Source organism: Oncorhynchus tshawytscha, linkage group LG21, assembly GCF_018296145.1.
Source record: "Oncorhynchus tshawytscha isolate Ot180627B linkage group LG21, Otsh_v2.0, whole genome shotgun sequence".
NCBI classification, from domain to species: domain Eukaryota; kingdom Metazoa; phylum Chordata; class Actinopteri; order Salmoniformes; family Salmonidae; genus Oncorhynchus; species Oncorhynchus tshawytscha.
The window spans coordinates 21972914-21990482 of record NC_056449.1 but is presented as its reverse complement, the minus strand read 5'-3'; the positions used below and the strand labels follow the sequence as shown (position 1 = coordinate 21990482).

Genomic DNA, 17569 nt, shown 5'->3' with positions numbered 1-17569 from the left:
CCCCTGTATATAGCCTCTTTATAGTTATTTTGTGTTTTTTAACTTCAGTTTATTTAGTAAATATTTTCTTAACTCTATTTTCTTAAAATTGCGTTGTTGGTTAAGGGCTTGTAAGTAAGCATTTTATAGTAAGTTGAAATCGGGCACGTGACAAATAAAATTTGATTTGAGTTGGGTCATGAACAGCAAAGCTGCAAGAAAAATGTAAGTACAAAGGTCTGCTGTATCTCTGGAGTTAGTTCTCAGAAACAATGGTACATGATACAGTGGGGCAAAAAAAGTATTTAGTCAGCCACCAATTGTGCAAGTTCTCCCACTTAAAAATATGAGAGAGGCCTGTAATGTTCATCATAGGTAAACTTCAACTATGACAGACAAAATGAGAAAAAAAAATCCAGAAAATCACATTGTAGGATTATTAATGAATTTATTTGCAAATTATGGTGGAAAATAAGTATTTGGTCACCTAAAAACAAGCAAGATTTCTGTCTCTCACAGACCTGTAACTTCTTCTTTAAGAGGCTCCTCTGTCCTCCACTAGTTACCTGTATTAATGGCACCTGTTTGAACTTGTTATCAGTATAAAAGACACCTGTCCACAACCTCAAACAGTCACACTCCAAACTCCACTATGGCCAAGACCAAAGAGCTGTCAAAGGACACCAGAAACAAAATTGTAGACCTGCACCAGGCTGAGAAGACTGAATCTGCAATAGGTAAGCAGCTTGGTTTGAAGAAATCAACTGTGGGAGCAATTATTAGGAAATGGAAGACATACAAGACCACTGATAATCTCCCTCGATCTGGGGCTCCACGCAAGATCTCACCCCGTGGGGTCAAAATGATCACAAGAACGGTGAGCCAAAATCCCAGAACCACACGGGGGGACCTAGTGAATGACCTGCAGAGAGCTGGGACCAAAGTAACAAAGCCTACCATCAGTAACACACTACGCTGCCAGGGACTCAAATCCTGCAGTGCCAGACGTGTCCCCCTGCTTAAGCCAGTACATGTCCAGGCCCGTCTGAAGTTTGCTAGAGAGCATTTGGATGATCCCGAAGAAGATTGGGAGAATGTCATATGGTCAGATGAAACCAAAATATAACTTTTTGGTAAAAACTCAACTCATCGTGTTTGGAGGACAAAGAATGATGAGCTACATCAAAAGAACACCACTGTGAAGCATGGGGGTGGAAACATCATGCTTTGGGGCTGTTTTTCTGCAAAGGGAACAGGACGACTGATCCGTGTAAAGGAAAGAATGAATGGGGCCATGTATCGTGAGATTTTGAGTGAAAACCTCCTTCCATCAGCAAGGGCATTGAAGATGAAACGTGGCTGGGTCTTTCAGCATGGCAATGATCCCAAACACACCGCCCGGGCAACGAAGGAGTGGCTTCGTAAGAAGCATTTCAAGGTCCTGGAGTGGCCTAGCCAGTCTCCAGATCTCAACCCCATAGAAAATCTTTGGAGGAAGTTGAAAGTCCGTGTTGCCCAGCAACAGCCCCAAAACATCACTGCTCTAGAGGAGATCTGCATGGAGGAATGGGACAAAATACCAGCAACAGTGTGTGAAAACCTTGTGAAGACTTATAGAAAACGTTTGACCCCTGTCATTGCCAACAAAGGGTATATAACAAAGTATTGAGATAAACTTTTGTTATTAACCAAATACTTATTTTCCACCATCATTTGCAAATAAATTCATTAAAAATCCTACAATGTGATTTTCTGGAATTGATTTTCTCATTTTGTCTGTCATAGTTGAAGTGTACCTATGATGGAAATTACAGGCCTCTCTCATCTTTTTAAGTGGGAGAACTTGCACAATTGGTGGCTGACTAAATAATGTTTTGTCCCACTGTATACACCTTGAAATGCATTACTTAGGGTACATTAGGTCATTTTATTCCTGCTCACATTAGACATTTTCTATTTGTGTGTGATTATATTTCTATATCTTTGGATATCCTATAGATTTCATTTTCCATAACAAGCATTGTGGCTTAATTTAACTCAATGTAACCTTCATTCCAGGATTACATAGAAAACACCTTTCTGCCTGCAGTCAAATTAAATCTCTCAACCAGATAGACTCGCCTTATTGACGGCTCCAGTTTTCAAAATGACATGCATGTGTGCTCAGCTTGATGATGTTTACTCCATAAACTACTACGCTGAGGTGCCAGGAAGCAGGGGGAAGGTGGTTGAGCACAGAAGAACATAGGAGAGTAGAAGTCTGATGGAAGTGGTAAACAGCAGACCTGGGTTCAAATAGTATATATCTTCAAGTATTTGATTGAGCCTGCCTGGAGAACTAGAAAAAGACAGGGCTTCCAGTTTGGGGACTACTTAATTAATTCCATTGTACCAGGTGAGCTCAATCAATCGCAGATAAACAATTTGAAAGAAAAATATTACTATTAAAACCCAGGTCTGGTATAGTGTGGTTCAAAAGATTTCTGACAGGAAATGAAAATAAAAGGAATGCATCCGATATCATATTGTTTTGCAGCAATAGTACAGAGTAAAGTTTACCTGAATTGCCCTCTATCCTTCCTGTGTTAACTCTGCCAGCCAAGAGTCAGAGCCGGGCCTGCCTTGTGGTACAGCGGGAGGGTAATGAATAATTTACTAGTCATTTCCCTTTCATCTCTCAGGTCTAAACACAGTGCTTTCTACAGGCCTGGCTGCAGCTGTCTCTACAACCCCTATGATGCCAGGTAACTGGGAAGACATGGCGCTGCACAATAAGTGCAACGGATGCTGTGGATTTTTTATTCCTACTCCGGCACAGGAATGTATTTATTTAACCTTTATTTAACTAGGCAAGTCAGTTAAGAACAAATTCTTATTTACAATGACGGCCTACCAAAAGGCAAATGACTTCCTGTGGGGACGGGGGCTGTGATTTAAAAAAAATTATAATAAAAAATAAATAACATAAATATAGGACACAACACACATCACGCCAAGAGAGACAACACAACACTACATAAAGAGAGACCTAAGACAACAACATATGACAACAAAGCATGGTAGCAACACAACATGGTAGCAGCACAAAACATGGTACAAACATTATTCAGCACAGCACAAAGGGCAAGAAGGTAGAGACAACAAAACATTACGCAAAGCAGCCACAACTGTCAGTAAGAGTGTCCATGACTGAGTATTTGAATGAAGAGATTGAGATAAAACTGTCCACTTTGAGTGTTTGTTGCAGCTCGTTCCAGTCGCTAGCAGCAGCGAACTGAAAAGACGAGCGACCCAGGGATATGTGTGTTTTGGTGACCTATAACAGAATGTGACTGGCAGAACTGGTGTTGCATGTAGAGGATGAGGGCTGCAGTAGATATCTCAGATAAGGGGCAGTGAGGCCTAAGAGGGTTTTATAAATAAGCTTCAACCAGTGGGTCTTGCGACCAGTATACAGAGATGACCAGTTTACAGAGCAGTATAGAGTGCAGTGACGTATCCTATAGGGAGCATTGGTGGCAAATCTGATGGCCGAATGGTAAAGAACATCTAGAGGCTCGAGAGCACCCTTACCTGCGGATTTTCTGACTTTATACACTGCACTCTTTGAGAGAGGTAGTTAGCAAGCCAGGCCAAAGACCCCTCAGAGACACCAATATTCCTGAGCTGGCCCACAAGAATGGAATGGTCTACCGTATCAAAAGCTTTGGCCAAGTCAATAAAAATAGCAGCACAACATTGCTTAGAATCAAGGGCAATGGTGACATCATTGAGGACCTTTAAGGTTGCAGTGACACATCCATAACCTGAGCGGGAACCAGATTGCATACCAGAGAGAATACTATAGACATCAAGAAAGCCAGTCAGTTGATTATTGACAGATTTTTCCAACACTTTTGATAAATAGGGCAAAATAGAAATAGGCCTATAACAGTTAGGATCAGCTTGATCTCCCCCTTTAAATAAAGGATGAACCGTAGCTGCCTTCCAAGCAATGGGACCCACAGAGAGAAAACTGCTCCTTAAAGTAACCAACTTTGGCCTTCCATATAGCCCGAGTGCACTTATTTCTCATTTGCCTGAACGAGAGTATGCGTGTGCTGAGCCTTTCGCCAAATGAAATTCTTGAGTTGGAGTAACTCTGCAAGATCACGGTCGAAGCAGGGGCTGAACCTGTTTTTGATGATCATTTCTTTATGTCGGTGTTTGTTAACAATACCACTGAAAATATCAAAAAAGGTCCAAGCGTCTTCGACAGAGGTGATCAAGCTGATTCTATGCCAGTTCTAGGCCAGTTCATGAAGTAAGGCTTGCCCATTAAAGTTTTTTAGCAAGCAAATCAGGACAGGAATCATGACTAAACCAAATGTAACTTTAAATGCAAATGATTGAAAGTTATATTCAGGATAAAAAAGCACTAGTTTCAGAGCTATTTGGAGGGTCTGTTTTTACATGAATGAGTCATTATCAAGTGCTATGATGAAAGTGCTCTGGAGTCTGGCCACACAAATAGAAAGAATGAAGGTCTAACTCTCTGACCTACACCTAGTACTGTATATGTGTATAGAGATGTCCAACCCCTATGAGGTGCACTGATTGACAGAATTCAGCTTCATAAGAAGAGTTAACTACCCATGTTAACTTTAATCTGTCCAAGCAGTGGTGTAACGAGTGCACTGGGAGTTGGGAAGCAAGTTCAGGGAGCGCATAATTTAATGAACAAAACAAGAACCACGACCAACGCACAGACAGGAAACACCTGGGGAAGGAACCAAAGGGAGTGACATAAATAAGTAAGGTAATCAGGGAAGGGATGGAGTTCAGGTGAGTGATGAAGCACAGGTGTGCGTAACGATGGTGACAGGTGTGCGCCATAACGAGCAGCCTGGTGACCTAGAGGCCGGAGAGGGAGCACATGTGACAAGTGGTCTATTACGCGTATCTACCATTACAAGGGTAAGATCCGACTCCTGGGACTCACAGCAAAGCTATCTGAATGGAGCTGCAGTGCAGAATTGAAAAAAATTGAAATGATGTGTCATGCTTTTGAGTGAACCAAAGGTGTTCTCCTTGCAAAAATGGAAACCCTTTTATTGACATCCACAGGAAATTATCTGATAGGGCACTGTGAACCTGGATCAACAGAGAGCAATGAGATATGTTTTTCAGGCCCACAGGAGTGTAGTTAAAATGGGCCTGCTGACTCAAGGGAGAGTGATGTCCAGTACCCAGCTAGCATCCAGCACAGCTCCAGTTATTTAATTATAGACATGGCAAGCAGATGTTGACTGACGCATGCAGTACTACCAAGAGATGGATGAAAACAAACACAGCAGAGCAATGTTTCAAACCGCTCTCGTGTGTGAGTGAGAAAGGTTGTGAACATAAGTTCTAGGTTGCTGTGTGACATATTCAAATCAGCCATGTTTGTTGTGCTTCCTGCAGAACAAGCTCTCTGAAAAGAATACTTATGATGTAGCCTATTGATGAAATTGGAGTTACAGACAGAGATACAGTAGCTCCTTTCTACAGTTTGTTCAAGCCTGGAAACCAAAGGTCAGAGCATTCTCACACGTATCTTAAACTGACCACAGAGTGCTGTATCATGTCTTCAAATGTGTGGAAATATTTGTTCAAGGGGCTACAGTGATTCAGCAGTTAATCTTATCAACTTGTTTTTTTATGAAACGTTCAATTAAAATAACTTGATAATGAGTCCAGTAGGGACAGATGGTGAATAAAATGACCTAGTTCAGTGTTTTGGAGCAGCTTTGGGACAGCTGGGGCCCAAAACCCCATTATAATATAGTGGGTAAAGGAAATGTCTTTATTGTGTGTGAGAGGGAGAGGATGCATTCTCGAGAAAGATGTAACTATTGATTGGCCACTGAAGAAATGTCTTGTGTTCCTGTATTACAGAGAGTCTAGTCCACTCTTTCATATTCAATTAGTATTTCATATTAAATTGTACTTTGATCACAGTAGGCTAAATCAAAATTGTAAGACTTTGCAGGATTAATCATTAATCCCCAAAAAGTAATAATACTTGTTCCCACATCAACTTGTTAACTCATGGGAGTGAATACTTATTTAACCCTGACATTTGATGTTTTTATTATTTAATAATTTGTAAAAATGTCTAGAATTTATTTCTCACTTTGACATTGTGGAATATTTTGTGTAGAACAGTGACAACAAAATCCCAAATAAATGTACTTTAATTCCAGGTTGTAGGACAACAAAATGTGCAAAAAGTGCATGTGAATGACTCCTAGAGACACAGAACGGTGCATAAAGAACTGACACTGTTTGTATTAGTTGGTCCTGTATATACACTACACACACATTTGCCTAGACTACTGAACCAAATTTAGTAATCAGATACACAAACTTAATCTGCATACTTACTGTAGTGTAAATCATTGAACAACAGGATATAACCCGACTAGAGGACTGGCCGCAGCGTGTGACTAGCAACCTGTCTGGACTCAACAGACACAGAGATATCTTCAAAGAAGCCAGCAAGTAAAGTTTACAGCTGGACACACAGGCTGGGAGTCCTTCATCTTCCATGGTCAGGACATTGAGTGACAGGTGATTTAGTAATGTGTGACTCAGAGATCCATTTATTCAGAACACACTGTCCCATCCTGGCAGACTTGGGAAGCTTACTTGGAGCAGGTCCATAGTGCTGCTCACACAGGTGTGCAGCCAAGGACTTCAAAAAGAGCATGCTCTAACAGTTAGTCAAACTCCTGGTTTCAAAAGAGCTTTTCTAACAATTCTAATAGAAGAAATGTTATGCTATTTTCAAGGCATAACATTTGGGAAGCTTACTTGGAGCAGGTCCAGAGTGCTGCTCACACAGTGAATGGATGTAACAGTGTCACATCCATAGTGCTCACACAGTGAATGATAAGTTGTTACTTTCTTTTCCCCCCTTATTTCCCCCCCAATTGGTAGTTACAGTCTTGTCCCATTGCTGCAACTCCTGTACAGATTCGGGAGAGGCAAAGGACGAGAGCCGCGCATCCTCCGAAACACAACCCAGCCAAGCCACGCTGCTTCTTGACACAACACCCACGTAACAGGAGTCGCAAGTGTGCAATGGGAGAAGAACATCCCTGCCGGCCAAACCATCCCCTAACCCGGACGACGCTGGGCCAATTGTGCACCGTCCCATGGGTTTCCCGGTTGCGGGCCGGCTGCAACAGAGCCTGGATTCTAACCAGGATCTCTAATGGCACAGCTAGCACTGCGATGCAGCGCCTTAGAACACTGCGCCACACGGGAGGGCAGTTGTTACTTTCTATTGTAAAATAATACATGTTTTTCAGGGCATAGCAATCAGATGCCTTGATCTCCTTATACTGTAAACCATGATAAACATATTTACCTCAAATACTTTCTTTTAGAATTGGGATCGGTTAACACTCAATAGCCAAATAGCAATGCCAACACATGTTTGATGGTGCATTGTGTGCACAGTCTAATCTTTACCCGTCTTTAGCTTACCATGTGCTTACACACCACACAGATGTCATTATTGGATAAACTCACTGCATTACCTTTCTGGTCTATTTACTTCTTAAAAAACAAAATGTGTGTTTAATTGAAACGAAGCCCTAAATCACATCCTTAAAGAAACTGGAAACTCAGAGAGAACTGTAAATGTAATCAGTCTATGTGAGCTGTTGGACAAACTCTATGACAAGACCAACCAAAACAAAGGCTTATAAGCAATTAAATGGGATAATGAGCTTACGTTACACTCACTCTCTTTCTAAACAATGGGAGTGATCTTTCTCACCCACCCCAGAGTGTGTCTGACTATCTGCTAATTCTGGTGTTGTCCCTACCCACACATGAGAGGGCTAACAGCTAGGACAGCAACAGCTAGGGCGGGAGTGGCAGCATTAGTGGCTTCCTGCCCAAGGCCTGAGGAGAGGTGGGAGAACAGGACAATCAAACAAGCTAAGCGTCAGTATAGAGACAAAGTAGAGTTGCAATTCAACGGCTCAGACACGAGGTATGTCTACAGTCAATAACGGATTACAAAAAGAAAACCAGCTCTGTCGCGGACCAGGATGTCTTGCTCCCAGACAAACTAAATAACTTCTTTGCTCGCTTTGAGGACAATACAGTGCCACTGACACGGCCTGCTACCAAAACCTGCGGACTCTCCTAAACTGCAGCCGACTTGAGTAAAACATTTAAACGTGTTAACGCTCACAAGGCTGCAGGCCCAGACGGCATTCCCAGCCACGTCCTCAGAGCATGCGCAGACCAGCTTGCTGGTGTGTTTAAGGACATATTCAATCAATCCTCTGCTGTTCCCACATGCTTCAAGAGAGCCACCATTGTTCCTGTTCCCAAGAAAGCTAAAGTAACTGAGCTAAACGACTACCGCCCCGTAGCACTCACTTCCGTCATCATGAAGTGCTTCGAGAGACTAGTCAAGGACCATATCACCTCCACCCTACCAGACACCCTAGACCCACTCCAATTTGCTTACCGCCCCAAAAGGTCCACAGACGACACAATCGCAACCACACTGCACACTGCCCTAACCCATCTGGACAAGAGGAATACCTATGTGAGAATGCTGGTCATCGACTACAGCTCAGCATCTAACACCATAGTACCCTCCAAACTCGTCATCAAGACCCTGGGTCTCGACCCCGCCCTGTGCAACTGGGTACTGCACTTCCTGACAAGCCGCCCCCTGCTGATCCTGAACACTGGGGCCCCACAAGGGTGTGTTCTGAGCCCTCTCCTGTACTCCCTGTTCACCCACGACTGCGTGGCCATGCACGCCTCCAACTCAATCATCAAGTTTGCAGATGACACTACAGTGGTAGGCTTGATTACCAACAACGACGAGACGGCCTACAGGGAGGAGATGAGGGCCCTCAGAGTGTGGTGTCAGGAAAATAACCTCATACTTCAGGAAATAGCAGAGGGAGCACCCCCCTATCCAATTCGACGGGACAGTAGTGGAGAGGGTAGTAAGTTTTAAGTTCCTCGGCATATACATCACGGACAAACTGAATTGGTCCAGCCACACAGACAGCGTGGTGAAGAAGGCGCAGCAGCGCCTCTTCAACCTCAGGAGGCTGAAGAAATTTGGCTTGTCACCAAAAGCACTCACAAACTTCTACAGATGCACAATCGAGAGCATCCTGTCGGGCTGTATCACCGCGTGGTACGACAACTGCTCCGCCCACAACTGTAAGGCTCTCCAGAGGGTAGTGAGGTCTGCACAACGCATCACCGGGGGCAAACTACTTGCCCTCCAGGACACCTACACCACCCGATGTCACAGGAAGGCCATGGAGATCATCAAGGATAACAACCACCCGAGCCACTGCCCGTTATCATCCAGAAGGCGAGGTCAGTCCAGGTGCTTCAAAGCAGGGACCGAGAGACTGAAAAACAGCTTCTATCTCAAGGCCATCAGACTGTTAAACAGCCACCACTAACATACTGACTCAACTCCAGCTCACTTTAATAATGGAAATTGATGGAAATTGATTTAAAAAATGCATCACTAGCCACTTTAAACAATGCCACTTACATACATAATGACTACATTACTCATCTCATAAACTATGCCATGTTTATGTTTACATACCCTACATTCCTCATCTAAATTTTTATTTATTTAAATGTTACCCCCTTTTCTCCCCAATTTTGTGGTATCCAATTGTTAGTAATTACTATCTTGTCTCATCGCTACAACTCCCGTACAGGCTCGGCTTCTTAACTCAGTGCATCTCCAACCCGGAAGCCAATGCACCAATGTGTCGGAGGAAACACTGTGCACCTGACTACCTTGGTTAGCGCGCACTGCGCCCGGCCCGCCACAGGAGTCGCTGGTGCGCGATGGACTCTCCCCAACCCGGACGACGCTAGGCAAATTGCTCCATGGACCTCCCGGTCGCGGCCGGCTGCGACAGAGCCTGGGTGCGAACCCAGAATCTCTGATGGCACAGCTCGCGCTGCGATGCAGTGTCCTAGCCCACTGCGCCCTAGCCCACTGTGCCACCCGGGAGGCCTACATTACTCATCTCATATGTATATACTGTACTCGATACAATCTACTGCATCTTGCCTATGCCGTTCTGTACCATCACTCATTCATATATCTTTATGTACATATTCTTTATCCCTTTACACTTGTGTGTATAAGGTAGTAGTTGTGGAATTGTTAGGTTAGGTTACTCGTTGGTTATTACTGCATTGTCGGAACTAGAAGCACAAGCATTTCGCTACACTCGCATTAACATCTGCTAACCATGTGTTTGTGACAAATAGAATTTGATTTGATTTTCAGTCCTGGGTTGTTTTCAGGAAGTCACACTGTAACAAGACTTCAGTCTTCTTATTGGATAGAATAAGGTGGTTCCTTCCTTCTTTCACTATTTCAAAACCTTTTCTATCCACTGAACATTAACCAGTTGTACAAACAGAGCAAGCTTATCACACCAAGAATATCCAGATGGTGCCCTCTGCACGCCAAACGATTTACTAGTGAACATCAGGGAGCTTATTCTAGAAACAGCAGAGGTCCTATGCTGAAAACGGTGTATCTTGCACACCAACAGTGCTTCCAGAAAGAAGCACCACACAATTTGTGAACACATTTTGTGCCATCTTGAGAGTCTATATTCACCTGTGTTATATTTTGACCAATTACGTACTTACAGCATATCTGTTTGTTGTCTTATCTCTCAAAGGAAGTATCTTCTTTTCATTTTATATATTTTTTCACATTAAGCAACAAAGTTTTGATTCGTGCCCCTATTTAAATGTACATGCATTTCCAAGACATTTTAACACCCTCAAAGTAATGGCCTCAATGCATTGCCTCAATTAGCTTCCATCATGTGTACTCTGTTGTAAATCAATGACTGCATGATTCAGAATGGCACATCAATAGATGTGGGGGAAATGGCACCTGCAGTCTGTGGCCATTGTGGGGGACAGTTTTCTGCTCCAGTAGCTGTGTTCCTGTAAGACATACCATGCATGATGGCGATGCCTTCAAATTTCCCATCAAGGGTCAAATTAATGTCTAGCTGGAATCAGAGTTTGAAGTATGAAATATGTCTCATGATGTGAATATGCAATCAAACATGTAACTCCAGCTATAGCCTGTGAACCTAAATTACGCAATATAAATGATGCAATATAAATGATTTTATGTAATTTGGAATTAGTGAAGATTATTTATTATTTATATTGGCTCAGTCTAAAATATGTAGTGTTTCATATTTAATTAATATTATTTTGCCTCCATTTATATATGTTTGCTAAAGAAATAGCCTAAGTAGACTTTTTTGTTCCGTCAATCTTACACACATCACAATGAGCACACACGTATATGCGCGCGCGCGCGCGCGCTCAATTTATTTCCATCGGCTGGCATTCTTTCGTGATTAAATCCTATCCAGTCACTGTGAAGTCAGTCTTACCTCTCCGTTACAACAGTAGTCTCCTCCTCGGTCTTTACTAGTTACCACAGCCACAAATGGCTAAACCCCGCCTATTTAAAAAAAGAAAAGCGTATATTTTTAAAATCTTATGTTTAATTTAATCTTAACCCTAAATTTAACAACAATGCTAACCTTATGCCTAACCTTAAATGAACACCAAAAAGCTGATTTTGTGGCTGGAATAACTAGTGACAACCCCCCCCCACCCGTGACACATTGATGTGTCCAATGGCTGATGGAATCCCTGCTTCCTAGCTTGGCTCGTGGGCGAATCGGAATGTTCGATGGGCAGAACTACATACAGTCAGTCTGGCTCTCATGTTTTGTTGAAATGGTAAGCTTTGGATTGGATTTAGAGTTTTATTTGACACATTTATGTAATTGTTACATTGAATACTATTACATTAAGTCAACTAAGTTTAATGAAGCTGTTCAGGTAAAGTAAAATGTATTTGTTCCCCGTTTTGTAATGTATTTCTGAAGTAAGCGCTTAGACAGCCACGGTGTCCTATCTAATAAAATGTTTGTGCTATTTCAGATACATTTCATTTATACTTTTGAGGCATTGATGTTGCATGTTACAAAGTGTTGAAAGCGTAAACTATCCATATAACCATGGTAGTAACCCTGCTATATTTATATCGTGTTGTTACGTCCTTGCTTTTCAACTAGTTTTGTGAAACAGTAACGTTAATGGATTTATTTTATTTTATTCCACGCTAGTGTATGGCAACTCTGTTTCTTCATAAAACAAACCGTTGACTAGCTTTATTGACACATTGCTGTCGAGTATTAAGGCGCACACTATTCCATGCAAAGGTACCTGAATAATAATTAGGGTATTCCTGAAAGCACGTGCCAACATTGAGCGGTACAGTGACTTTTAGATAAACAATTTGTGCACCACTGCTGAGAATGATTGACACTGACATTCAAAATATATACTTTGTTCTTTTTGGGACAGATTTGACTGCAGATTGGACTGAGACAGTTGATAATGTGTTGAAAAGACATCTGGATGGACACAGCACTCCCCTACCACACCTAGCACTACCCTACCACACCTTTCTTCTTCAAACAAGAAGCTTTTACTTTGTAACTGGATACAATTATAAAGAAGAAACAGACCTTCATTTGGAATACTAACAACATTTTCATTATGGCAACTTGAATGGCATGGCTTTTGAGGAAACCTAACCCTGAATGTTTTGAAAGAGTTCACAAGAGTGGTCGAGTTAACTTTTGAAGAATCTTCTGAAGTCTTTACGGGAACAAAATGGATCAAGCAAGCGGTGGAGAGGATCCTAATAAAGCCAATAAAAAGAGAGAAAAAGAGGATGAGAGTAAAAACAAAAAACTGGTTGGTATTTTCTGAGTTTCTTGTTCTGTAGTAGCTAGCCAGCAGATCCAACCCATTTGCTTCCAGCTGCACTAGTGTTGAACAGCATTTCTGTGTATATTAAGATACCATGGGGCCGGTGCGAGATATGGCTTGGAAAATGTACCGCAATCCAGGGATGAGAAATGCGTTATATTCCGAATTGTTCCAATATCATAACTGTAACACTGAGAAGATTGAAAGACTGCCAGTTTTTCTGTAAAACTGTCCTTTTCGTCCTCGGGCCAGGTAGCAGAAGTCACAGCAGTATCAGCCAATCAGCGCCTTTGTTGTTCACTGCCAGGTGCCATTCCATAATGGATGCTACTGCTAACTAGCATGAGGACAAAAATGGCACTTTACTCTAGTGCATCTGTATGCAAGCGGGTCATATCTGCTGGCTATATAATAGCCATCTTCTTTTGAAAAGTTACACTGAACTGTCTGTCCTGTCCTGTTATTTGACATTCAAGGGCTAACTGATAGACTTTCCAAATGAGAGAAATTGTTACATGGGTTTCACATGCTACTTATGAGTGAATCAGCTTTACTACTCACAGGTCCTTTGTTGAAAGGAATTCATGAGCACGCCCTATTCACGGTTTTACTGTTGTGCATTAGAGCTTGTTAATCAGTCACCTCCAGGGTAAGCCCTGGTGTTAAAGTCAAACCATCCCAGCAGTCTATGAACCAACCCCGCTGCTCACTCTAGTAACCCTCCAGAGTTGACTACATCACGTTGTCATACAATGCATCCTTGTGGTGCAAGACAAGCTTCAAAGATGGGCTGACAGCCCCAAATGGTAATCATATTAACTATTTAATGTAGCATTCACATTTTGACCTAGATGCCTGCTCGCATTTCACTCAAGTTACTTTTGAAACCCTCAACATTTGTTTGCCTTTTGATCAAAGGCCTTCCTACAAGTACAACCTGAGACCTTTGAAAGGCATTCCTGTTGCAGAGACAGATGCAGTGCAAAGTTGAGCAACTTGCTGACCCAGAGGGTTTGCAGGAGAGTTGTGCTGTGCATGAGGGTCAGCATTATACTGTAGATATGACCTGAGCCAACCTAAACGGCATGATCAGCACTATGACATAAACAACAACTAAGCAACAGTGCATAGGTTAGGCAGCTAGGCTACTTGTTGATAATAACTGATAGCTTATATCTAACCGACTTTTATTTACTTCTTCAGCTCAGCTGTGGAGTCTCCCTATTGGCCTACACACTGGTTAATATAGTCTGGTACAGTGTTGTTTAGTTACCTACACACTGGTTAATATTGTCTGGTACACTGTCGTTTCGTTACCTACACACTGGTTAATATAGTCTGGTACAGTGTTGTTTAGTTACCTACACACTGGTTAATATAGTCTGGTACAGTGTCGTTTCGTTACCTACACAAGGGTTAATATAGTCTGGTACAGTGTCGTTTCGTTACCTACACACTGGTTAATATAGTCTGGTACAGTGTCGTTTAGTTACCTACACACTGGTTAATATAGTCTGGTACAGTGTCGTTTAGTTACCTACACACTGGTTAATATAGTCTGGTACAGTGTCGTTTAGTTACCTACACAAGGGTTAATATAGTCTGGTACAGTGCTGTTTAGTTACCTGCACACTGATTGATGTACAAGGTGTATCAGTTTGACACGGTGTGTCGTTGGGTATCAAGTGTCATTTGAGCTATTACAGCACAGTGCGCCTCATCCCTTGCGTGGAAGTGAAATCAGTAGGGAGCTCATATTTCACAAACTAATTTGACTGAATGTCCTGTGATTATCTTGAACAAAGTTTACTTCCAAATTAAGCCATGTTCATTAATGATTAGTGACCAGTGTATGTAGGAGACTCACAGGATCTATTTAAAGTGGACTCTTCCCATGTCTTAATTGCAACACTGGAGGGATACGGTCTCTCACGGGCTGCGCTTCAGTGTGGTCATCATAATGTCAGCCCCACCCTCCCTGGAGGAAACTAGAACTGTTTGGAAAGATGGGCTGTAAACTGAGGCAGGTTACAAAAAGCGGCAGAAACGTTAGGGGAGGGAGAGTGGGAATTATACATGGCAACACGCAGGGTATTTGTCTCAGTTGGTAGAGTATGGGGCTTGTAATGCCAGGGTAGTGGGTTCGATTCCTGGGACCACCCATGCGTTAAATGTAAGCATGTATGACTGGAATGTCGCTTTGGATAAAAGCATCTGCTAAATGGCATTTTATTATTATAACTTTCGCTACTTGCAGCCACAGGGTTCTGTGCCACCAGAGTTGTCAATAAGCTTTAGGCGGCACAGCGGACAGTTCTTGCCCGGCTGTTTGTAAGCTCCTCGAGCATAAGTCAAATAAGGAAAAGTTGCGTCCTCTGCTCAAACAGGATGTAGGCCTGCGGTTGAGCTGCTCATTTTTCACTGACTTACTGTAGTGTAACCTGGAACTGTTCCTCTACAGGGCCAGCATGTTAACAAGTAGTATGACAGTGAGTTATTTCAGTTCCTCTGTGGATCAAGAGATATGTTGAGTCATCCAGGAGAATGCCCTAGCCACCGCTAAGGTAGAGATAATCAGTTTAGCCTAACGTTAGAGCAGGATGGCCATCTGGCCCACTTTATGGCTTTGTTTACCAAATATGTCCCTTCAATTTGTGCTGAGCCTACAGAGAGCCAATTACTCAACTATGTCCTGGCTGCAATGGGCAGGTAGGTCTCTTCTGTCTTGATGCAACAGGGCTGCTGGGGCTGTGAGAATATGTCCATTGGTGAGCTCCTGGAGTGGCGCAGCGGTCTAAGGCACTGCATCTCGGTGCAAGAGGCGTCACTATAGTACCTGGTTCGAATCCAGGCTGTATCACATCCGGCTGTGATTGAGAGTTCCATAGGGCGGCACACAATTGGCCCAGCATCGTCAGGGTTTGGCCGGAGTAGGCCTGGCATTGTACATTTTGAATTTGTTCTAACTGACTTGCCTAGTGTACAGGGAATGACCGCATGTACTTCTCACCACGGAGTCCTGTGTACAGTGAATGACCGTAACCAGAAGTACAAACAAAATTAAGCAACCATTCCTCTGGGTTGCAGACTACCTCGCAGTCGGGAGGGGTTGGTGTGGTGTGCAATGCTGGTGGGCCAAATCTTGTAATTGCTGGTATGTGCTGCTCCAGCAGGGTTAACTAACTTAAAGATAATGGCTGTGATTTCTAGCCAGCAGAAAACCCCAGTGTTTTTTTGGACTGTAATGACATTGTAGGAATAGAACCCCCAGAAAACCTCAGTGTTTTGTGATCTATTTTTATTTAACCTTTTATCTATCTCGGCAAGTAAATTAAGAAATAATTCTTATTTACAATGACTGCCTACCGGGGAACAGGTGCAGAACAACATATTTTTACCTTGTCAGCTCGGGGATTCAATCCAGCAACCTTTCGGTTACTGGCCGACTGCTCTAACCACTAGGCTACCTGCTGCCCCATCTATAATGACATGGTAGGACTACAACCCCCAGAGTCTCCGAAGCGGGTGTGGTATTTAAATGTTGTGGAAAAATAGTCTTACAACACTAACACTTAAACATCCTCCAGTCGCCCAGCTACTGCCTCCCCTCCGTTGGCTCCACGGCCCAGCCCAGCCAGGGCTTTAGTGCTGCCTCACTGCTGCTTGTATGAGTGCTGATGTCATCTAAGCACTCTCTGTCAGTGAGCTCACTGCGAACTACATACTCCTTAAGAGGTCTCAGTGCCAGGCATGGTCACTGTTGTTGCCCAGCCTCAACAGTGCAGCAGAGGTGAAGAGGCAGGCCTGTGCTCTGGCTCTCGCCAAAACCAGGCGGCCTGAGAGTGGAGGGAGGAAGTAATCATTCATCCCTGGGTGGAGCCTTGATCTTACTTTTTGTTTTCCCCCTCCCTTTTGCACATGCATGCCTCGATACATGCAGGCCTTAAATGTCCTCAAATATTTGACATCACTTTCCCAGACTTTGCCACCTTTGATTTCTTCCAGAGATTGTCTGTGATCACTGTGAATGTGTATCCAGGCCAGAGTTTACGGATATAAGTCTGTTTTTAAAGCTGGATTAGAGGTGGAGGTTGTCACCTCACTGACCCAGCCCGCTGAGAATTGGTGACAGTGCACTAGGATTCACCTTAGCGTGCGTATCCTTTAGACTTCCGTGAAAGGATGTCTGACCTGGTGAAAGCGACTTGTGAGGAGAGAAACTTTTGAAAGCTGTGTTTGTTTAATGAGTCACCGGGTAGGATACCATCACAACAACATTATCTGAGCTCTGATTTGTGATGTGGACACAAACAGCCAAGGACATCAGGATAACCCCTCAGGTTAAGAGCACTTTTAGCAGGCTGTCTGTCACAAGAATGACATCTACTGAGTCATTTTTGGTTGTCCCATGTTTGCTGTTATCAAATCATAACCGCAAACAGCTTTGACTTCTAACAAAATTGACAGAAGGAATGAAGTCATTTTAGAGGAATTCAGGAGATCCGATTTGTCGGAGCCCCCCTCAACCTCTCCTGTATTCCAGAGTAAATTGTGACCTCGGAGAGAGAGCACGCGCGAAGTTTGCTAACATATTTACCCCAAGATCCATTCATAACTTGAGGATTATGTGGGTTATACTGTCTCACTGAAATGCTATGCAGTATTTCAACTTGTTTAATGCAAGTCAATTTGGTTAACACTGATTGAATTACCTGAG

General features: G+C 43.0%; 1 protein-coding gene across 1 annotated transcript in view; it reads left to right on the top strand.

Moving 5' to 3' along the window:
• The first annotated feature begins 11745 nt into the window (after positions 1 to 11745).
• diaph2 (diaphanous-related formin 2) overlaps positions 11746 to 17569 on the top strand; it is a 689895-nt gene continuing 684071 nt past the window's right edge. The window contains 2 exon segments of the mRNA XM_024383199.2: positions 11746 to 11913; positions 12442 to 12837. Coding sequence (XP_024238967.2) covers positions 12754 to 12837 — 84 coding nt within the window. The 5' untranslated portion in view covers positions 11746 to 11913; positions 12442 to 12753.